This window comes from Saccostrea cucullata, unplaced genomic scaffold, assembly GCF_032062105.1.
Source record: "Saccostrea cucullata isolate Sc308-1 unplaced genomic scaffold, CSIRO_AGI_Scuc_v1 ctg12269, whole genome shotgun sequence".
NCBI classification, from domain to species: Eukaryota; Metazoa; Mollusca; class Bivalvia; order Ostreida; family Ostreidae; genus Saccostrea; species Saccostrea cuccullata.
The window spans coordinates 1-17,668 of NW_026920666.1; the positions used below are offsets into that span (position 1 = coordinate 1).

General features: G+C 33.9%; 1 protein-coding gene across 1 annotated transcript; it reads left to right on the forward strand.

Annotated features, from left to right (window-relative positions):
• Positions 1 to 8,272: 8,272 nt before the first annotated feature.
• LOC134255042 (uncharacterized) lies at positions 8,273 to 17,649 on the forward strand (the record flags this gene model as incomplete). Its single annotated transcript, XM_062737576.1, has 4 exons — positions 8,273 to 8,689; positions 15,033 to 16,833; positions 17,072 to 17,177; positions 17,409 to 17,649. Coding segments are annotated over exons 1-4 (2,503 nt in total), but the record flags the coding sequence as incomplete, so codon positions are not given.
• Positions 17,650 to 17,668: the final 19 nt, after the last annotated feature.

Below are 17,668 nucleotides of genomic sequence, written 5' to 3' on the forward strand. Positions count from 1 at the left end.
TGAGAAGCTGATTTTCATTTTAAAAAATCAAGTAGATGAAGTACTAGTAATGGCTATATTTATGCAAAAAAAAGTTAAATTTGGTTTTATTTTTTAGTGTTATTATTTTTGTTAATGTCAATAGACTGACTGTGAGTTCTCTGTTTTAGTTGTTGGATGGACATTTCTGAGACCTTTATTTGGAGTTTTGCCGGCCCAATCGCTGTTGTCATCCCGGTAAGTGAAGTATACCAATACTCGTATATATACTATAAATCACTTTTTATTTGCGAGAACTTTATTTTCGTATAATAGCTCACGAAAATTTCATTCTCACGTATAATAATATTCCTTATGATTATATGGAAGAATAACAACAATTTGTGAAAATTATGTCTCGCTAATAAAGAGTCAATGACTATCTCGCAAAAAAAAGGTAGCGGGAAAATTTCATGATCTACAGTAACCTGTCATAGTTCTAATTTAGCTCCTTTCTCGTAAACTTGATGTTATTATTACATAACAATGTACATGTACTTGTGTAAAAATTGTGGGGTGGGAAAGAAAACAGTTTTTTTTAAATGCTTGTCTTTATTAAAGGAAAAAAATCCAATATACCATTTAAAAAGTCTCTTTAATAAAGAAATATTTATCAGTTTCTCTGTTATAAATTGTTTGATTTTGACCTTGATGCAGTGCTGAGTTTTTGTTTTTTAGGTTGAGACCACCGGCCATGCAGATGAGGATATGGTTGTCATTTACAATCGAGTCCCTAAAACTGGCAGCACCTCCTTTGCCGGAATAGCTTATGACCTCTGCAAGAAGAACCATTTCAATGTTCTACATGTCAACACCTCAAAGAACGCTCATGTCATGTCAATGTCTGATCAGGTATGTCATAACTGTCTACCATCGGCTCATACATTCAACTTTGTCATGTGCTCGTGATTCATACATTCACCTCTGTTGTGGGCATGCATATATAACATTGATAAACATGAGAATTATTAGTGTGTTTGTGTTTTTAAATTCATTATAATTAAATAAATGCCTGTGCTAATGTCCTTTAAGGTAGATATCTACCTACTTATAATTTTAAAAAAATCATGGAATATCATGCTTTTTACTTTATGTCAAAAATCTTGACGTGAGCCATTGCAGAGTTGTCTGAGAGAGCAGTGAATGACAACTGTGACAAATAAAAAATTAATTCTTGTCATTTTAATAGCTAAATCTACTAGTTTTAGTTCCATAGTAATAATTCACCACATGATGTTTTACCACATGTCAATTTCTTACACCGCCACATGTCAGTTCTTACACTGCCACATTGGAATGACTTTTATTGTCATCGGTAGGAGCTATACTGTTAGAGCAGAGACATTCTGACCTGAGCAGTTTATGTCTGCTCCGCTTCACCCGACACCGAGGTCAAACCTGGCTTCAAATTCAGCCCTTCACAAAGGAAATGATCATCTTTCACATTTAGTAATACAGAATTCTATTGTAATTAAAGAATTAATACAGCAGGCCTTTGTGCATGTATAAATTAAAAGGTTTAAATGATCTTATAGTGATGTAATTTCATTGTCAGTGGTAACTGACATTTCTTGTTTACTCTGGGGTGCTCCAAGGTTGCAGTGCCAAGATACCTCAACCTGTTAAGAAATTTATCATTAGAAATCTTTAAAAGTATTTTTGCTTTAAGTGGTGAGGATTAGATACATGGGATATATACCTGTAAAGTGAAATGTATGGAATTTACTGTGAGCCCAAAATAAATTTCTCTTATCGCATATTACACACAATGATCATTGATATGTATTTATTCTTACTGCATAGTTGTAACAAGAAAAATATTCGGATATGATGTATTTAGGATTTAGAGATTAAAAAACTGTATTTTGTTCACCATGAATGACAGAAAATGAATGAAATTACTTAGCTTTTAATTTTTTATAGTGTCAGACTGAAAAAGAAGCATATCTGACACTGTATTTATTGTGTTTAAGAACGATATCTCCGTTTTAGAATAAAATTGGTCTTGTATTTTTATCTGCTGGTGAGAAATTGTAGTAAGATAACTTCTGTAGATAAGCCTCCAGACAAACAATAAATTTCAGTGTCAGAAAATGTATTTTATTATCTGATAAACAGCAAAGTGCTAAATTATCTCAATGAAAGTCAAGAACAGATATTTTTTCTTGACGGGATTTATCATCCATTGTATTCATACAGAATTCAACAATGGACAGCTCGTGTATAGAATGCAGTTGTATGGATCTAAATGTAACAGAAAAAAATCACTGATATTTAAAATTCAGAATCATGAAAAGACTGCCAGATATAATTGCAGCAATTTATCATAACTCCTGTAGGATTTATTTAATCTTTATTTTTTGGTGCCTTTGTGTATAGCCAGATGAATTTGTCTTGTTTAATTGACAAGGGCATTAGCAAAGCTCTAAAATCAGCATTGGTTCTGTATTGGAGTCAAACGCTGTAGGGATTAGGCAGGTAAAGTCAGCAAAGTGTAAACAGCGGCAGATGAAGAAATCTTCTAACAGAGTGTTTACCTAACTAAATTGACTGGTCTAATTAGATTGCCAGAAATAATACAAACATCAGATGGCAAAAATGAATGGAATATGAAGAACATGCCTGAAATAGTAAGATGTAGACTGGTTTCTGACTGTGAAAGAAATTGGTTTTCATATGTTGGAAGAAATTTGAAATTTTGTCTCAAAGGCACTTACCCTCTTTGGATTGACTGCCTCTTGCAGGCTCTTGAAATATTTTGTTTTTATTGATGAAAATGAAGTGGCTAGATGTTTGCTGATTTTCTTTAATATTTTGAGAAAGCTTTCTTGCGTTTAATTTGATTAGACATGGCTCTTATCTTGTCAAGCCCAAGTGTTCTGAGGCTCTCAGAGAGTAACCCCAGATTGACCCCTTTTGACCTCAAGGCAAAAAAGCCTTTGACCCCTAAGTGCATTTTCATTAAGAAGAGTTATGGACTGTGGCAGACATGTTATTGTTTGCTGAAACGTTCTTCTGAATGTTTATGGATGCCTAGCGATAGCAGGTTCCTTCTGATACTTAACCGATTCTGGTTCTGAGATAAACCCTGAGACAAACAGCTGCTCTTCCACAAACCCATGTCACTATAACAAACATTTCCTCTGGCGTGATTGTCAGTTTTTACACAAAAGATCTACAGAACTACAATATAATTATAGATTACATTTATTATAGCTCTAACAATTTTAACATTGATAACATTCATTTAAATCTTACAATATAGATTATAGGTCTTACAGTATTTCATTATACTAGATTACAATTATGTCTTTCAAAATTACATTGTAGTTAGCATTTATTTGAGGGTCTAACCAGAGAAAAAAAAGAAATGCTTCATTTACAAGCTTGAAGTCAAAATCAATTTGGTTTATAAATATCTTAAATAATTTAATATTCATACACTAGCACATGGTAATTTACGGTGTCAAGCATTAGCAATGAATATTTTATGATTTGAACAATTACTGCATGCTTGTTGGTTTATTTCTCCCCAAGAGAACAATCATCAAACTTGGCCAGTTTATGCATCTTAGGTAGAAGGTGTGTTGCGACCTGTTTCAAGGTCACTGTGACCATTAATTTAAGTGAAATTTAAAAAAAAAATGTGTCTTTTTACTATTCATTTAAGCATCCCAAATAATGTAAGAGTATTGCTCTCTTCTTATTTAAAAGTAAAAAAATCAAGAAATTACTTATTTTTTTACGCATATACTTGACAGCAATCTATAACAAATATAATGTATGTTAGAGAAATCCTACCTCTCCCTTGAGTGTAATTATCAAGCACTGGTCAAGAAGAATTTTGATAACAGAAAATTGCATGTAAACTAATTATACATGTGTTCATTGAAATAAAATTACTGGGGTACATTTCAATTTTTATATATTTGCAACAAATTAGTATGCCTCAAGAATTTTATAGCTAAAGAATAATTAATTTTTGATTTTTTTTATTAGACTGTAATTTCCAAATTCCATTAATATGCAATAAACAATTTAAGCTGCATATGGATATTTGTTAAGTTCTAACACAGCCAATTTAGAATTATATGATGTATTATTTGTTATAATTAATCCCTACAGTAAGTCTCTTAGAGATGTATGTACAATATTTTAAACATGATAAGAAATGGAAATTAGATCATTGAAATCTGTGTCAATCTGTTAATCAAGGTAATCTGATTTTCTTGCACCTTAACCAATTTATGATTGTTGAACAATATATTTGACGGGCGTATCATGCTGTGGCGGGGCACTTTATTTTTTTTTTGGTGATAACTCTCTTGATACTATTAAATAGGACACAGAGATTACATTTAAGGACAGCCTTGTAGATCAAAATTCTACCCCCTCCCCCACCTGAAACATGAATTGAACTCACAATGGCAGTATTTCTTTGAATCAGAGTAAGTTTATCTCATAGTAGAAGTGCTGTGTACCTAATAATAAGAGATATAGTGACGAAATAGAAAAGATAAAAGTAAAATATAAACTAATTAATGCATGTACTTGTAGTATGCAAGGCAAAATCTTATGGAATAAATATAATTCCAAAGGTGAATTTTTTTAAGGAAAATAGTGTTATCAATATTAAAAGTTACTGAACTCTCTTTACAAATGTTCATTTACACCAGTCAAAACTTGAACAGAATTGAACTACTTTGTAGAAAATAATATTACGCTTAATATATAATAAATGAGAATAAATATTTTAATACAAATTGAAAAATATATAAATATTAAACAGAATTACAATAGACTTTTACTAATTTATTAAACAATTGCACTCTTTATCTGTTATTAATTGACAATCATAAAATCTCCTTGCTAGTCCTCAATATATCAATTTTGTTCAGTTATATTTATTCTAAAATGTTGTTTGCATGAAGTATATCTAATAATCTTTGACTTTGCATGAGGTTGCATGAGTTTAGATATTTTATTTTGTTTATTTCAGATGCAGTGATGAGACTACAGTCTGACACCCCTGCCGGATCCTCTCCCCATTCCATCCATCATTAATCATCTAATCAACATCACATGTTCTGATTAATCAAAGCATAATATCAACGCATGTTTTAGTTTTATCACAAATATTAGTTAATTCATTCCAGTTTTTCATTCCACATTTTTTACTTATAATATTGTAATGTTTATAGCCAGTTTTTCTTCATGAACATTATTGCTTGATATTTTCTTTCATGTGTTAAATGATTCATATTATTTTTGTCATTTTATATTCTATCTCAGGACGAGATCTGTTTTATTAATAGTTTTAAACTTTGTCTACAATATATGTTTCTTCCAATCACAAGAGAACATTCCAAAAATTCCAGTATATGCATAATAAAATAGCTTTAATGTCACTAGCATTGGTCTTTGACAACCAGCGTTATTAGCACTGCGCTGTGCATTTGATGTTTTGATCAGTTTTATAAGAATGTACAAGGAAAAATGGCAAAATGCTTGCTTGATCAATGATTTTTTTTAATTTGCAAACAGTACACAAAAAATTAAACATTTAATGTCTTGTTGTGCCAATATTGTGAGATAATTTTGTTCAGAATATACATGTATGAATGACAGCAAAGTCACTAAGGTCTGAAACAGAATTTAAACTATATCAATTAATACACAAACATCATCTGATACTTTATAATATAGTGCCATAGCATTATCTTTGCAGATGATTTTTAATTTCAGAGACTCATGGATATAAAACACACTCTTTTAATGCACAACTCATTTGTAAAAATATCAATAATTCAGTAATATATGAGAAGTATATAAGCCCTTGAGTTATCATGTCCCAAAATCATTAGATCTGTTAATGTATTTGATCTCAGTTTAGCGAGGGGATAGAGTATAAATATCTCCGGTGGAGAATACATATACTACACGTGTATCATGTCCTTTTAGACAGATTTGTGCTTAGTGTGATATGTATGCAATGTTTTTTTGTTGATTTTCAAATGAATATTTTAAAAGAACTTTAAATCGTTTACAATTAAATCAATGAAATATACAGCCAACATTATATGCATCAAAATTGTACCAATTTTTCATTACACATTTTTTTATAAGAAAAATTAGTATTAGAAGATTTAATGAGCAAAAACCGGTTAAGGTAAATGCATTCTTTTGTATAATACACAAATTTAGCAGATCATTGAATTCCATATAAAACAGTTGCAACAGACGTGGAAACATTTTACTGAATTAAACATTAATAAATAGTATTATTTTCATGCTGGGTTTCTTGAACACATCAAGAGAATTCATCAAAAGCAAATTTCATATATTTTTTTGCAATATTTAAGACTTTAATACATGTAAAATTGCTCATAGAGTAGGTTCATTACTTGTAAATTTTACATATTAGATTACCTTTCCATGTAAGCAATATTAAATATTTGAGATGTTTTCTTAAATAGCTTTAACATTCCATTTGATTGGGATATTTTTTTTTATTATCTACACAAAGTAAGCCTGCCTTGTTGAATGTCTGTGATTTTATGTGTACAAAGAAAGAGGTATAATTGTATTGTCACCTACAGAATTTGTATTTATTTTTGAAGTTTTATTTGATTTGTATAGATCTTTTGTCATTATTTTGTAGAAAGAATGTGAGACTTTTTCTTTTATAAAGTCGGCCAATAAATAAGAACAAAACTTTGAGTTGACTTTTCTGAAGTATTTTGAAATGAAGTGCAAGAACAGAAGCAAGAAATGGAGATTAAACATCTTCACAAAAGAACATAATTCAAAACTTCATTTTTAGCTCACCTGATCTGAAAGTTCAAGTGAGCTTTTCTGACCACACATCATCCGTCTGTCTATAAATTTTTCACATTCCAACTTCTTCAAAATCTTCGGGCTAATTCTGATAAAAGAATGATAACCTTTACGCCAGCTACATGTTCACATTTTACTTCGAACACGTGGTTCATGTCAATCTATTATCGATATTAAACGGACTGCAAACATTCAAAAATGAAGATGGGGGGGGGGGGATAAGGCGGGCAGAATGCCTATAGCGTCAGATATAAAGAAATCACATTTAGTATGTGAATTGAGTATTTAAATTAACTTCTCATTAATGAAATTAATGAACTGATTAGAAAAAAAAACATTTTCTAATAGAAAATAAATCTCGTAAAAAAGTATTAGATGGTATACGTGGGATTCGAACCCCAGCAATAAAATACCGAAGTATCATATACTGCTTTGAGTCTAACGCGCTAACCACTATTAAGCTACATGGCTCATGTTGGTTTGGGGCATTTAAATCATGTTTGTGATATGACCCTTGACTTAATGGACTAGATGGATTTCTCCGAAAGATGTGAATGTTTTGTCATAAAATTGTACTTTTAAGGTATAGTGGGTCTTCGCTCCATTATTTTGCAAACTGAAAAAGGTATATTATCTTTCAAAAAAATGGAGCGAAGACCCACTCATATTGAGAAATCTTGTTAAAGTATGAGAAAATGACCGTTTTTGTTCTTTTTAGTTTGTGTATGCTTTTTCATAGGCAAATATTTTTAGTGTTTGTAAGATTTTTGTAAATTATAGAGATTTAACATTAAGTATACTTTAATATTGCATGAAATATGAAATAAAATGTGGATATAATTGAGATTAAATTTTCCACTTCTCATCTGTCGCACTATAGGCACTTTGTCCGCCTTATTCCCCCATCTTCTTTCCAGTTTAAGGTTGTACTGGTTTATTTCAAAATAAATACATATAGTACATTTGGTACCGTTTTACCGAGAGCAAAAGCCAGATATTTTGGTATACACATGTACTTTTTCTTTCAGTTATTTATTATTTTTGTGAATATATGTAGTACTAGTAAATAGAAAGATAAGCGGACTTAAATATTGCTATTTGACAAGGTATTTCAAACTACATATTTTGTTGTTTTTTCCTATGAACGTACGTTAACTTTGTAAGTATGTCCCGCTGTGGTCAACTGACCAAATCGTGGACATTTATACTATAAATGTTTCGTACACTATTCCTGCAAATCACACGCCAAATACGTCCATCTTTTTTTTATTCTTATTTAGAAACCTTGCCAAAGATATGTGTCATTCAAGGATCATATTTTGGCACTGTAATTTTGACGTTATATTTGTATTATGACGTCACAATGGATATATTCTTACAGTGTGACATAAACAGTAGTTTGACGTCACAATGATCATTACGTCACAGTTAATGGATCAGTGTGTCACACGGAAACAATGTAGATGAACAGTCCGTATAATGTCACTGCGGAGACGAGTACCCGTTTCCGCAAACCATTTTCATTGTGAAACACAAGAAATTTGGTCAGGGTTGAGAAAGGACGAAGTCCCCGACGGACAAGGAGCAAAAATTGAATGGCAGGACCCTTCTATAGAATGCTGTGAAATGGGCGAAGAAGGGGGTTACTTGATGTATGAAAGTGCTGCTTGCTCCCACACAAGTGGATTTACTTCAGGGAATCGTCCCCGCTATAATAAGGACATTCCAGAGGAAATGAAGAAGTTTTATGAGGAAGAAATACAGAAGCTTACACGTTTGCTTGATAAAGATCATATATGGGCGGGGAACACAAATGTTACTGGGCCATCGAGAGGTAAGTACAACTGCAAGTGACTACTATAAAATAAGAACTGAAATTTTTTACAAAAATCGGATAAATAGAGCGATGTGAAAATTATTGCAATGACAGAAAAAGTTTTATAATGTACACGGGCAATCTTTTATTTACTAATAAATAAAAATAATCGGCGATCTAAAAGCAATTTTACAGCATTGTTAGAATTATATAGACTTTTCAAAAGAAAATATCTATCAAAACTTCATCCTCCAAAAATGAATGAGGCGTAAACATGAGCTTAATATGCATCCATGACTTCTTCTAAAAAACAAAAATAAAATAAAATCAGGCACGAAGTAATGTTTTTGGAAGGGGTGGGGGTTACATCGATCTTGAGGCATTCAATGTATTATGAACGGATTTTGAAAAAAAAAATATTAGTAATTTCAAACTGGATAAAAACATATTGCTTGATAACGATAAAGGTGAAATGAACCAAATTAACATGAATTCACAAGTGCTACGTATCTGCCATTGATGGATAAATGATTCTTTTTTTTTTTAAACTTTGATAAAGGGAGAGTCTACGCATATTTTCACCAAGATATTATTTGAAATTCAAATTACTTTTTACAATATCAAAAACTTGAGCTGCCCATAGACTTCATTGTTACATTCAAAGTGCAATTAATTGGACAATAATCAATATTTTATAAAGTCTTTTACTCTTTTGTATGGAGCATTTTTAGGTGACTTGAGTAACTCAGGTGACCTATTGCTATCCGTTTTCGTCCGTCGTCGTGTGTCGTGTGTCGTGCGTCGTGCGTCGTGTGTTAATATTTGAACATTTTCGGCTTCTAAACCACTGAACCAATTTCAACCAAATTTGGTATACAGCATCTATGGAGGAAGGGGAACAAAAACTTTGAATTTTATGGTCCCCGCCCCCCTGGAGCCTGAGGGGTGGGGCCAAAACCACTAAAATTATTGCAATCTTTAAAAATCTTCTTATTTACCCCTGCACATCAAGCAGGCAAACTGTTGGCATGAATGTAATGAGCATTGAGTCCTCTACCAAAATTGTGAAATTCATGGCCCCAGGGTCAGGGGTTCTAGTGCTAGGGCGGGGCTATATAGATTGTATAGTGAAAATGCATGATTTCTTTGAAAATCTTCTTCTCTGCTCCTGGGTATTAAATAAACTAACCAAGCACATAGTTATGATGAGCAAGAGTGCCTCTTCCAAAATTGTGAATTTTATGACCCCAGGGTCAGGGGTTCTGGTGTTAGGGCGGGGCTCTATTGGTATAGTGAAAATGCATTTATTCTTTGAAAATCCTCTTCTCTACTTCTGGGTATTAAATAAACTAACTAAGTACATAGTTATGATGAGCAAGAGTGCCTCTTCCAAAATTGTGAATTTTATGGCCCCAGGGTCAGGGGTTCTGGTGTTAGGGTGGGGCTCTATTGATTATATAGTGAAAATGCATTAATTCTTTGAAAATCTTCTTCTCTGCTCCTGGGTATTAAATAAACTAACCAAGCACATAGTTATGATGAGCAAGAGCGCCTCTTCCAAAATTGTGAATTTTATGGCCCCAGGGTCAGGGGTTCTGGTGTTAGGGCGGGGCTCCATTGATCATATAGTGAAAATGCATTTATTCTTTGAAAATCTTCTTCTCTGCTCCTGAGTATTAAATAAACTTAGTACATAGTTATGATAAGCAAGAGCGCCTCTTCCAAAATTGTGAATTTTATGGCCCCAGGGTCATGGATTCTGGTGTTAGGACGGGGCTCTATTGATTATATAGTGAAAATACATTAATTCTTTCAAAATCTTTCCTTTGCTCCGGGTTTTATGCCAATGATCCAAGTATATATATATTTATGATGAAGAAAGGTGCATCTAGCAAAATGGTTATTTTTTATGCCCCCCCCCCCTCCCTGGGTCGGGGGTGAGGGGGGTACAAAGTCTGAAAATAAATTAATGCTTTGAAATCTGCTCTTTGGTATTAATCAACCATTTTATGATAAAATTGCAAAATTTTGAAATATGTGACCCCAGGATCAGTGGTTCCTTTGGGATGAGGTGCACAACTGGTTATAAAGTTGAAGTGCATTTTCTCTTAATGTTACTCTGATCTGCCTCTGGGTATTAAGTATATAGAGTAAGCATGCTAAGTCTATAATTATGATTAGCAATGGTGCCTCTTTCAAAATTGTGAATTGCGAATTTCATGGCCTTTGGTTTAAAACACGAACCAAATTTAATTGTTTGAAAGTTGTTGCACAATACTCAGGTGACCTATAAGGCCCGTGGGCCTCTTATATTTCAAAACACCTTCAAAATTATGGTTAAAAATATCGTACCATTCATTTCATAGGTACAAAATACGGTCGTTATACATTGCGTACCTTAATTAACTGAAAAAAAAGAAAATTATCAGTACTCCATATTCAAAATCCTATTTCATAAAATTTTATTCATACGTAACCAAATAACAATGATATTAATATTACAAAATTTAAAAAAAAATGGAGAAGGGGGTTCGTGGGTGGGGGGGAGTGTGTTACATGTACGTGTTACCAAACTCTCAATGAACAAACCCCTCCCCCGATACTCCGTGCCTGTAATCATATCAACATCAACCCTTATCTTTCCTGTGATTTAGTATAATTCACTGTTAACCTTGGACTTTCAGTAAGGGGCGATATCCTCGACGTTACATAATAGCGTCTGAAATTTACACAGCTTTCATTCACTATTGAATAAATCAGATAGTAATTCAGGCGAATGTCAACGTGTAGCAAATATCCAATATCAGCGTTGTTACAATGCACTTTGAAAAATTACGCACTTTGAAAAAAATTTTCAAAGTGCGTTAAATTTGGGACCAAATCAATCGCACTTTGAAAAAATAAAATTTCTTTTCAAAGTGCGTTAATACCGACCATATTAACGCACTTTGAAAAAAAAGTGAACGGTCGATATTCTTTAAATCTTGAGAATGATAAATAATTGAACATGTTGGATAAATTTTTGGTGATAATTTTAAGGTCCCTTTAGGATGTGAAAGTGAGCGATTTTCATTTTTCCTTAATTTGAACACTCTTCCTCTTTTAAATGTGTTACTGTACTTAATTTTTTCCAGTTTGCATGTATTTTATATAAGCTAAAATTTATTGATAGTTTTCAACCAGTTATGCAAATACATATATTTGGGTGTAGCATATATTACGCGGACTTGCTGCACAGAAAAAATATTTGACGACATAATCGGGCAAAATGTCGCACATAATATAAAAGAATCTTTACTTATATGGTCTACAAAATTTCATATCAAAATGTTGTAAATTGGTATCAATTTTGAGTGATTTTTCAGGACATATCATTAAGTCACGGAGCAGCAAAATCTTCGACGTCACAGACATTATAAAAAAATATGTGATTGAGCTTTCAAAAAACATACAAAATTTCATTCAAAATGAGTATCACAGGACATATCATTAAGTCACGGAGCAGCAAAATCTTCGACGTCACAGACATTATAACAAAAAAAAATGTGATGGAGCTTTCATTTTCTCAACATTTTCCCAAGAGTACCTGTACAGTTTGAGTTATCTTATCTACTCAACATCCAAACACCATTTCTTGTCAAGCTTTAAATCTATTAAACAAGTAAAGAATATTCTTTTTTTGTTTTAAAACCAAAAACTGCAGGTATTTATGAGATATAGTGTGATATTGGTGACTCTCAATCACGTTCTTTACAGTCCGGATAAAGTTTTCGTCGATAATCTTCTTCCCGTCCTCCCGTATAGCCATTTTACAGAGGTCTAACGGTCTAAAATTCCTATTTGCTATTTGTGGACGAATGTCACGAATACCCTAGTTTACTACATGTTTTATTATGCATATTTTGGATCTATGTTGGCGATATCTCGAGCATTACACATAATTTAACAAAAGTGTGGTGCGCCGTCAATTCTAGGAGACGTCATTTTCACAGTCGTTTTCACGGGAATCGCATCAGAGGAAAATCACTATATTTCTGTTAGTACTTCAAATATCACGTCAGAAATCCAAATACATAATAATAGAACAATTTAAAGATACATTTGAGAAAATTGTCGAAAAATATTGCGAATTATAGAAAATAAATGAGTTAAATTTTGGATTCCGCATGCTTTTGCTTCAATTTTTTTGTCGTGCTCCGTACCTCTCCATCAGCGATATCAACATACCGATAATTTTAGTAGAATTTTTTTAAAATACAGAAATTTTGCCCAAAATTTATTGTAATCTTTGAGATACATATTTCTGTGAAATTTCGTAACTCTATGACGTCTGTAAGAGTAAATAATAGCACAGTCCGCGTAATTTGTGCGTTGCCACACAGCGTCTTGCACGGCAAAGAGGTTGGAGTTAAGTCGTCTCATTGTTGTCAACTACAATTTAAAGTTTCTGATGTTATTAAGAGCCATTCTCTGTAATGACTTGAAATTTTATATACGAGCTGTGGCACGCATAATCTCAGAATTTCTCCAAAATCTCTATGATAAAAGTCTTTGATACCCTAAACCAATTTCAAGTAAAAATTGGTTGCTATGTGTTACAGTTACCATGGCAACATGTCTGAAAGTTTGAAAAATGGCATTTTTTAATTTGTTTAGAGCCCCATAGTTAACATTTGCGGCAAAGCAAACAATTGACAATAATTGTTTTCTAAAGCCTTCAGTCATATGTTTTAAATGCATGATAAACATGTATGGGAAATCAACTATTACATACGTTACTTTGGTAACAAAGTATTCAAAAGTTTAAAAAATATTCATTGAAGTTTATAAAGTCATACACATAAAAATAAAAAGCAATAATAAGATAAAATGTGACCAAATAATAGAGAAAAGAGCCTTGAAACATATACCAAGACCAAATTATAATATTTCATTTTGGTTGGCAATGGTTACCAAGGGTTTTATACCATAGAAACACTTAAAATTTACACTCTGTATGTCTAAATCTGATGCTATCTTTTGAAAAAAAGCACATTTCCTTATACTAGTAACTGATGATCAATTTTTAGAGGTGTTGGTGTGGTCCTAAATTTCCCATGAAAAAAAATCAAATCCGATTCTTTGAATAGAGCGTTGCTATGGGAATAAGCAGAAAATATATGCTTAAAAATCTGTAAACTATTTTGTTCCCTTGGATATGTACCCTTAAATTTTTATGATTGATATTTATAAATGGCTAACCTGACTTTCAATATTGACTATCATCCAATCGCTAACTGGACGCTAAAAGCTGGCACACAGGGTTTAAAATTGATTTTTAGTTTACAAAATCGAACATTTTCCCTTCTTCGTTACCATAGCAACAGAGTTGTTTTTTTTTAAATCAAATTCTATCAATATATGATATTCAACTTTAATTTTACCGGATAAGTACTATTTAAAGTGGGTCATATCATATGTTTCTCGATTTAATGGAAAGTAAATTCGAAATGCAGCCAAGAAAATTCACTTAATTTAACAACCTGGTACGTTGTTTCCTTGGTAACGTTGCAAAGTAGCAATTAATCCAAAGTTTTCTTACCTTTCTTACGGTGTTGTTGTTGCAAGGTCCTAAGGATGCATATTTGCCAGTCTTGAATTTTCATGTTTTTCCTCAAGACAGTAGCATTAGCCCAATCTTAGTTACTTATTTTACTTGGTTACACTGTGTTACCATGGCAACCATAAAAGTTATTTATAGAATATTATTGCTTATACCTATATACTTAAGGTAAAACATTTTCATTGTTTTTCTTAAGTTGTTGATTGAGTTTGACCATGTAACAACTACCAATAGTGAATACTGTGCGTTTTTCAGCATATTTCAGCATTTTAAATGTATTCAAAATGTACCCTTGGTTACCACTTACTTAGAGATATATTCTAAGCAGTTTCTATACAGTATGAGTGGCAACAAGGTGTCATGTTTTTGTTAAGGCTCAGTAAAGATTAAAAGTAGCTGAAAATCTCAATTCTTCAAATTTTTCCGGCTGTTACCATGGCAATCGAGACACATAGCAACGAAAATTTATTTGATTAATGTTTCTGGGGCCAAGGATGAAAAATGGACGAAGTTTCATCAAAATCGGTGACCAGGTGTGGCAACCAAGTTTAAGCGGTCGCAGAGAATTGCTCTTAATTTCTTAACCATCTATCTGCCATATGAGAGACGCTAATTACGTAGCACCTAGAATGCCACGCCTTACTGAAAGTCCAAAGATGATAGAGAATTGTACTATATGCGAAGAATTTAGCAAAAAATAAGACTTTCTTTAATTTTTTTTGAAAATTTATTTTTACTTGTAATCCTTTTGTGATGCAGATGATTTTAAACAGAACCACCCTCCCGGGGGGGGAGCACCACTCTCTTGCTGTGATACAGACGATTTTAATCAGAACCACCCTCCACCTCCCCTCTCCGGCAGTGCAATGAGGAACAATCTCCTTGGAGCCATTCAGCTGAAACGTACATCTAGCGAACCAGCCGAGGAAAAATTCGACCCAACAAAAAGCATCCCTAACCTAGCGTTCGAGGGCCCAAAAGAAGAAACAGGGCCCACAGAAAGTTTTGCCGGCCCTCCGCCTTCGATCCCCTCTGAACAACCGACAACCTCGGGTGGAGATCCAATGAAAAATCTCCTAGGGGCCATTCAACTTCAAAAACCCGAAACGGACTTCGTAGAGGAAAAATATGACCCCACAAAGAGTATTCCAAATCTAGCTTACGCAGGTCCAGTGGAGGAACCAATCGAAGAGGCGACGGCCGAGGAGCCGTTGGAGGAAAAGCCAAGAGCCCCTTCCTATGACTCTGGATTTGTTACATCAAGGACCGCAAGGATTGCCAATAACCAGAGTCCAAAAGAATACACCGCACCTTCTAAATCTCAGACCAAGTCAAAACCGTCGAAAAGCAGCCTTACTCAGACCAAAGGACCTCCTAGTCTGACGAGCGTTTTAAGTGCTGCACAACCAGAAAGACAACTAAGTTCTCGAGTGAGTTCGAACACTGGTGTGGATAACAGTGTGAAGCTAGTGAAGCCAAGTCTAGTTAGATTTAGTCAGATAGGGGAACGGCACGGCGAAGGAGTGGAAGACCAGAGGTCCAGAGAAAGCACAGGGGGTTATGTCGGACACGAAGAGGAAACTCTCATATCCTCCCACAATATACATCCCCATGAACCACTTTCTGACCATCATCTAGGCCATGTTAGACATCAAGCCCGGCCACTTATTATGGTCAACGAAGATAACACAATCAGAGCTGTTAAACATAAACACGAGCTAAACGACATCTTGAGGGCTACTACCGGTGACCACATGCCCGAATTACCACTAGAAATACAAAACTACATCGATAAATTCCATGATATTCCGCTGAACAAATTGATGCATTATGCCGAGACTGGATCCTATCTTAGGGAGAGCTTCCTTGACAGCAACATCTGCGACATTCGTGTTCATGTCGGTAAAGACACGTTCCCTGCGCACCGGATCGTGCTAGCCTGCTTCAGTCCGTACCTAGCTTCAGTTTTAGAACACGAGAACCCACTTAAACATAAAAAGCCCAAAGATATTCGAATATCGGGGGTTTCCGAATGGTCTGTTAAAGTTCTATTGAATTATGTTTACACCGGAGATCTAAGAATGGAAACTGCCCTTATTCCAGATTTCATCAAATTGGCCGATAAGTTTGATGTTGCTGCAGTTCGACAAAAATGTTTCGATCAAGTAGAATCGATAACTGATGATGAACTCCTAGCTCTGCTCTCCGTGATGAAAGACACGCACGACGTGGAATACTGCGATCGCATCATGAAAAGCCTTGCCTCTAAATTCATGCGCGTGAGAGACTGCAAGACATTTCTCCAGCTCGATATCAACACCCTTTGTATGATTTTGTCATATGATGCATTGATTCTGCGCAGTGAGATGGATATTTTCTATTCGGGTTTGAATTGGCTTCAGAATGGGGATGCTAAGGAACGCTGTAAGTATCTAGACCGAATAATGGACTGCGTTCGGTTTCCTCTGATGAACCAAGCCGAGCTGTACGAGTGCGTGGAACGCTGTAGCCTGTTGAAATCGAATGCGACTTGCTTGCAAAGAATTTACGAAGCTAACTGGTACACAATTTTTTTGTCTCTCTTTGATCTTTGAATATATATTCAATCTTTCTGTTTCAATCTTGGAATATTTTGTTCTACTTTATTTTCAAGCAAGTACCACTACATAATTCCTAAATAGTAACGCACTTGATATGTCAAAGACGTTATTTTGCCTTTTTCGTTTTAATATATTCAACAAGGAATCTACTTCGTTTCATTTAATCAATAAGATATTCAATATAAACTTTCTCGACAGGCTGATGACGATGTCTATGCTACATAAGCAAGACCCCCTCCGTCTGCACGTCCCTCCCCATCGTAATAACATCAACTCCAGCGCCAGTGTCAGCGACTATATTACGGTGAGTTTTTTGGGGGAAAGATAAAAATAAAAAAAATTATATCAAAATGTCATTTAGGTTTGGTTTGTAAACAACAGCTTTTTTTAGAGAAGAAAACCATTCGAACATTTCTTATCCCAAAAACGTTTCTTAGAATCAAAGTGTCTTTTGTCTATACTGTACTAAATATTTAGAATACGATTTTTTTGCGTTTGATTCTGATATATAAACCGTTAATGCACATATTTGTAGCGTACATGTAGCAGAGTGAAGTCTGACGTCACTGTAGAAGTAGCAAGAGATAGCTCTCCTAAAAATTATAACAGTGAGCCGGGAATGTCAAGGACAAAATACTCTCCCTCAAACTCACAAGGGAGTCCTCGTAACAACAACTCACAGGGGAGGGCCCGTAATAACAATGCAGGGGGCCTGGGGAGAAAGCTGGGGGAACTGTGCATCCCATCAGTAAAAATGGAGAATTCAAAATCCAAAGGTATTAATTGTTATAATAA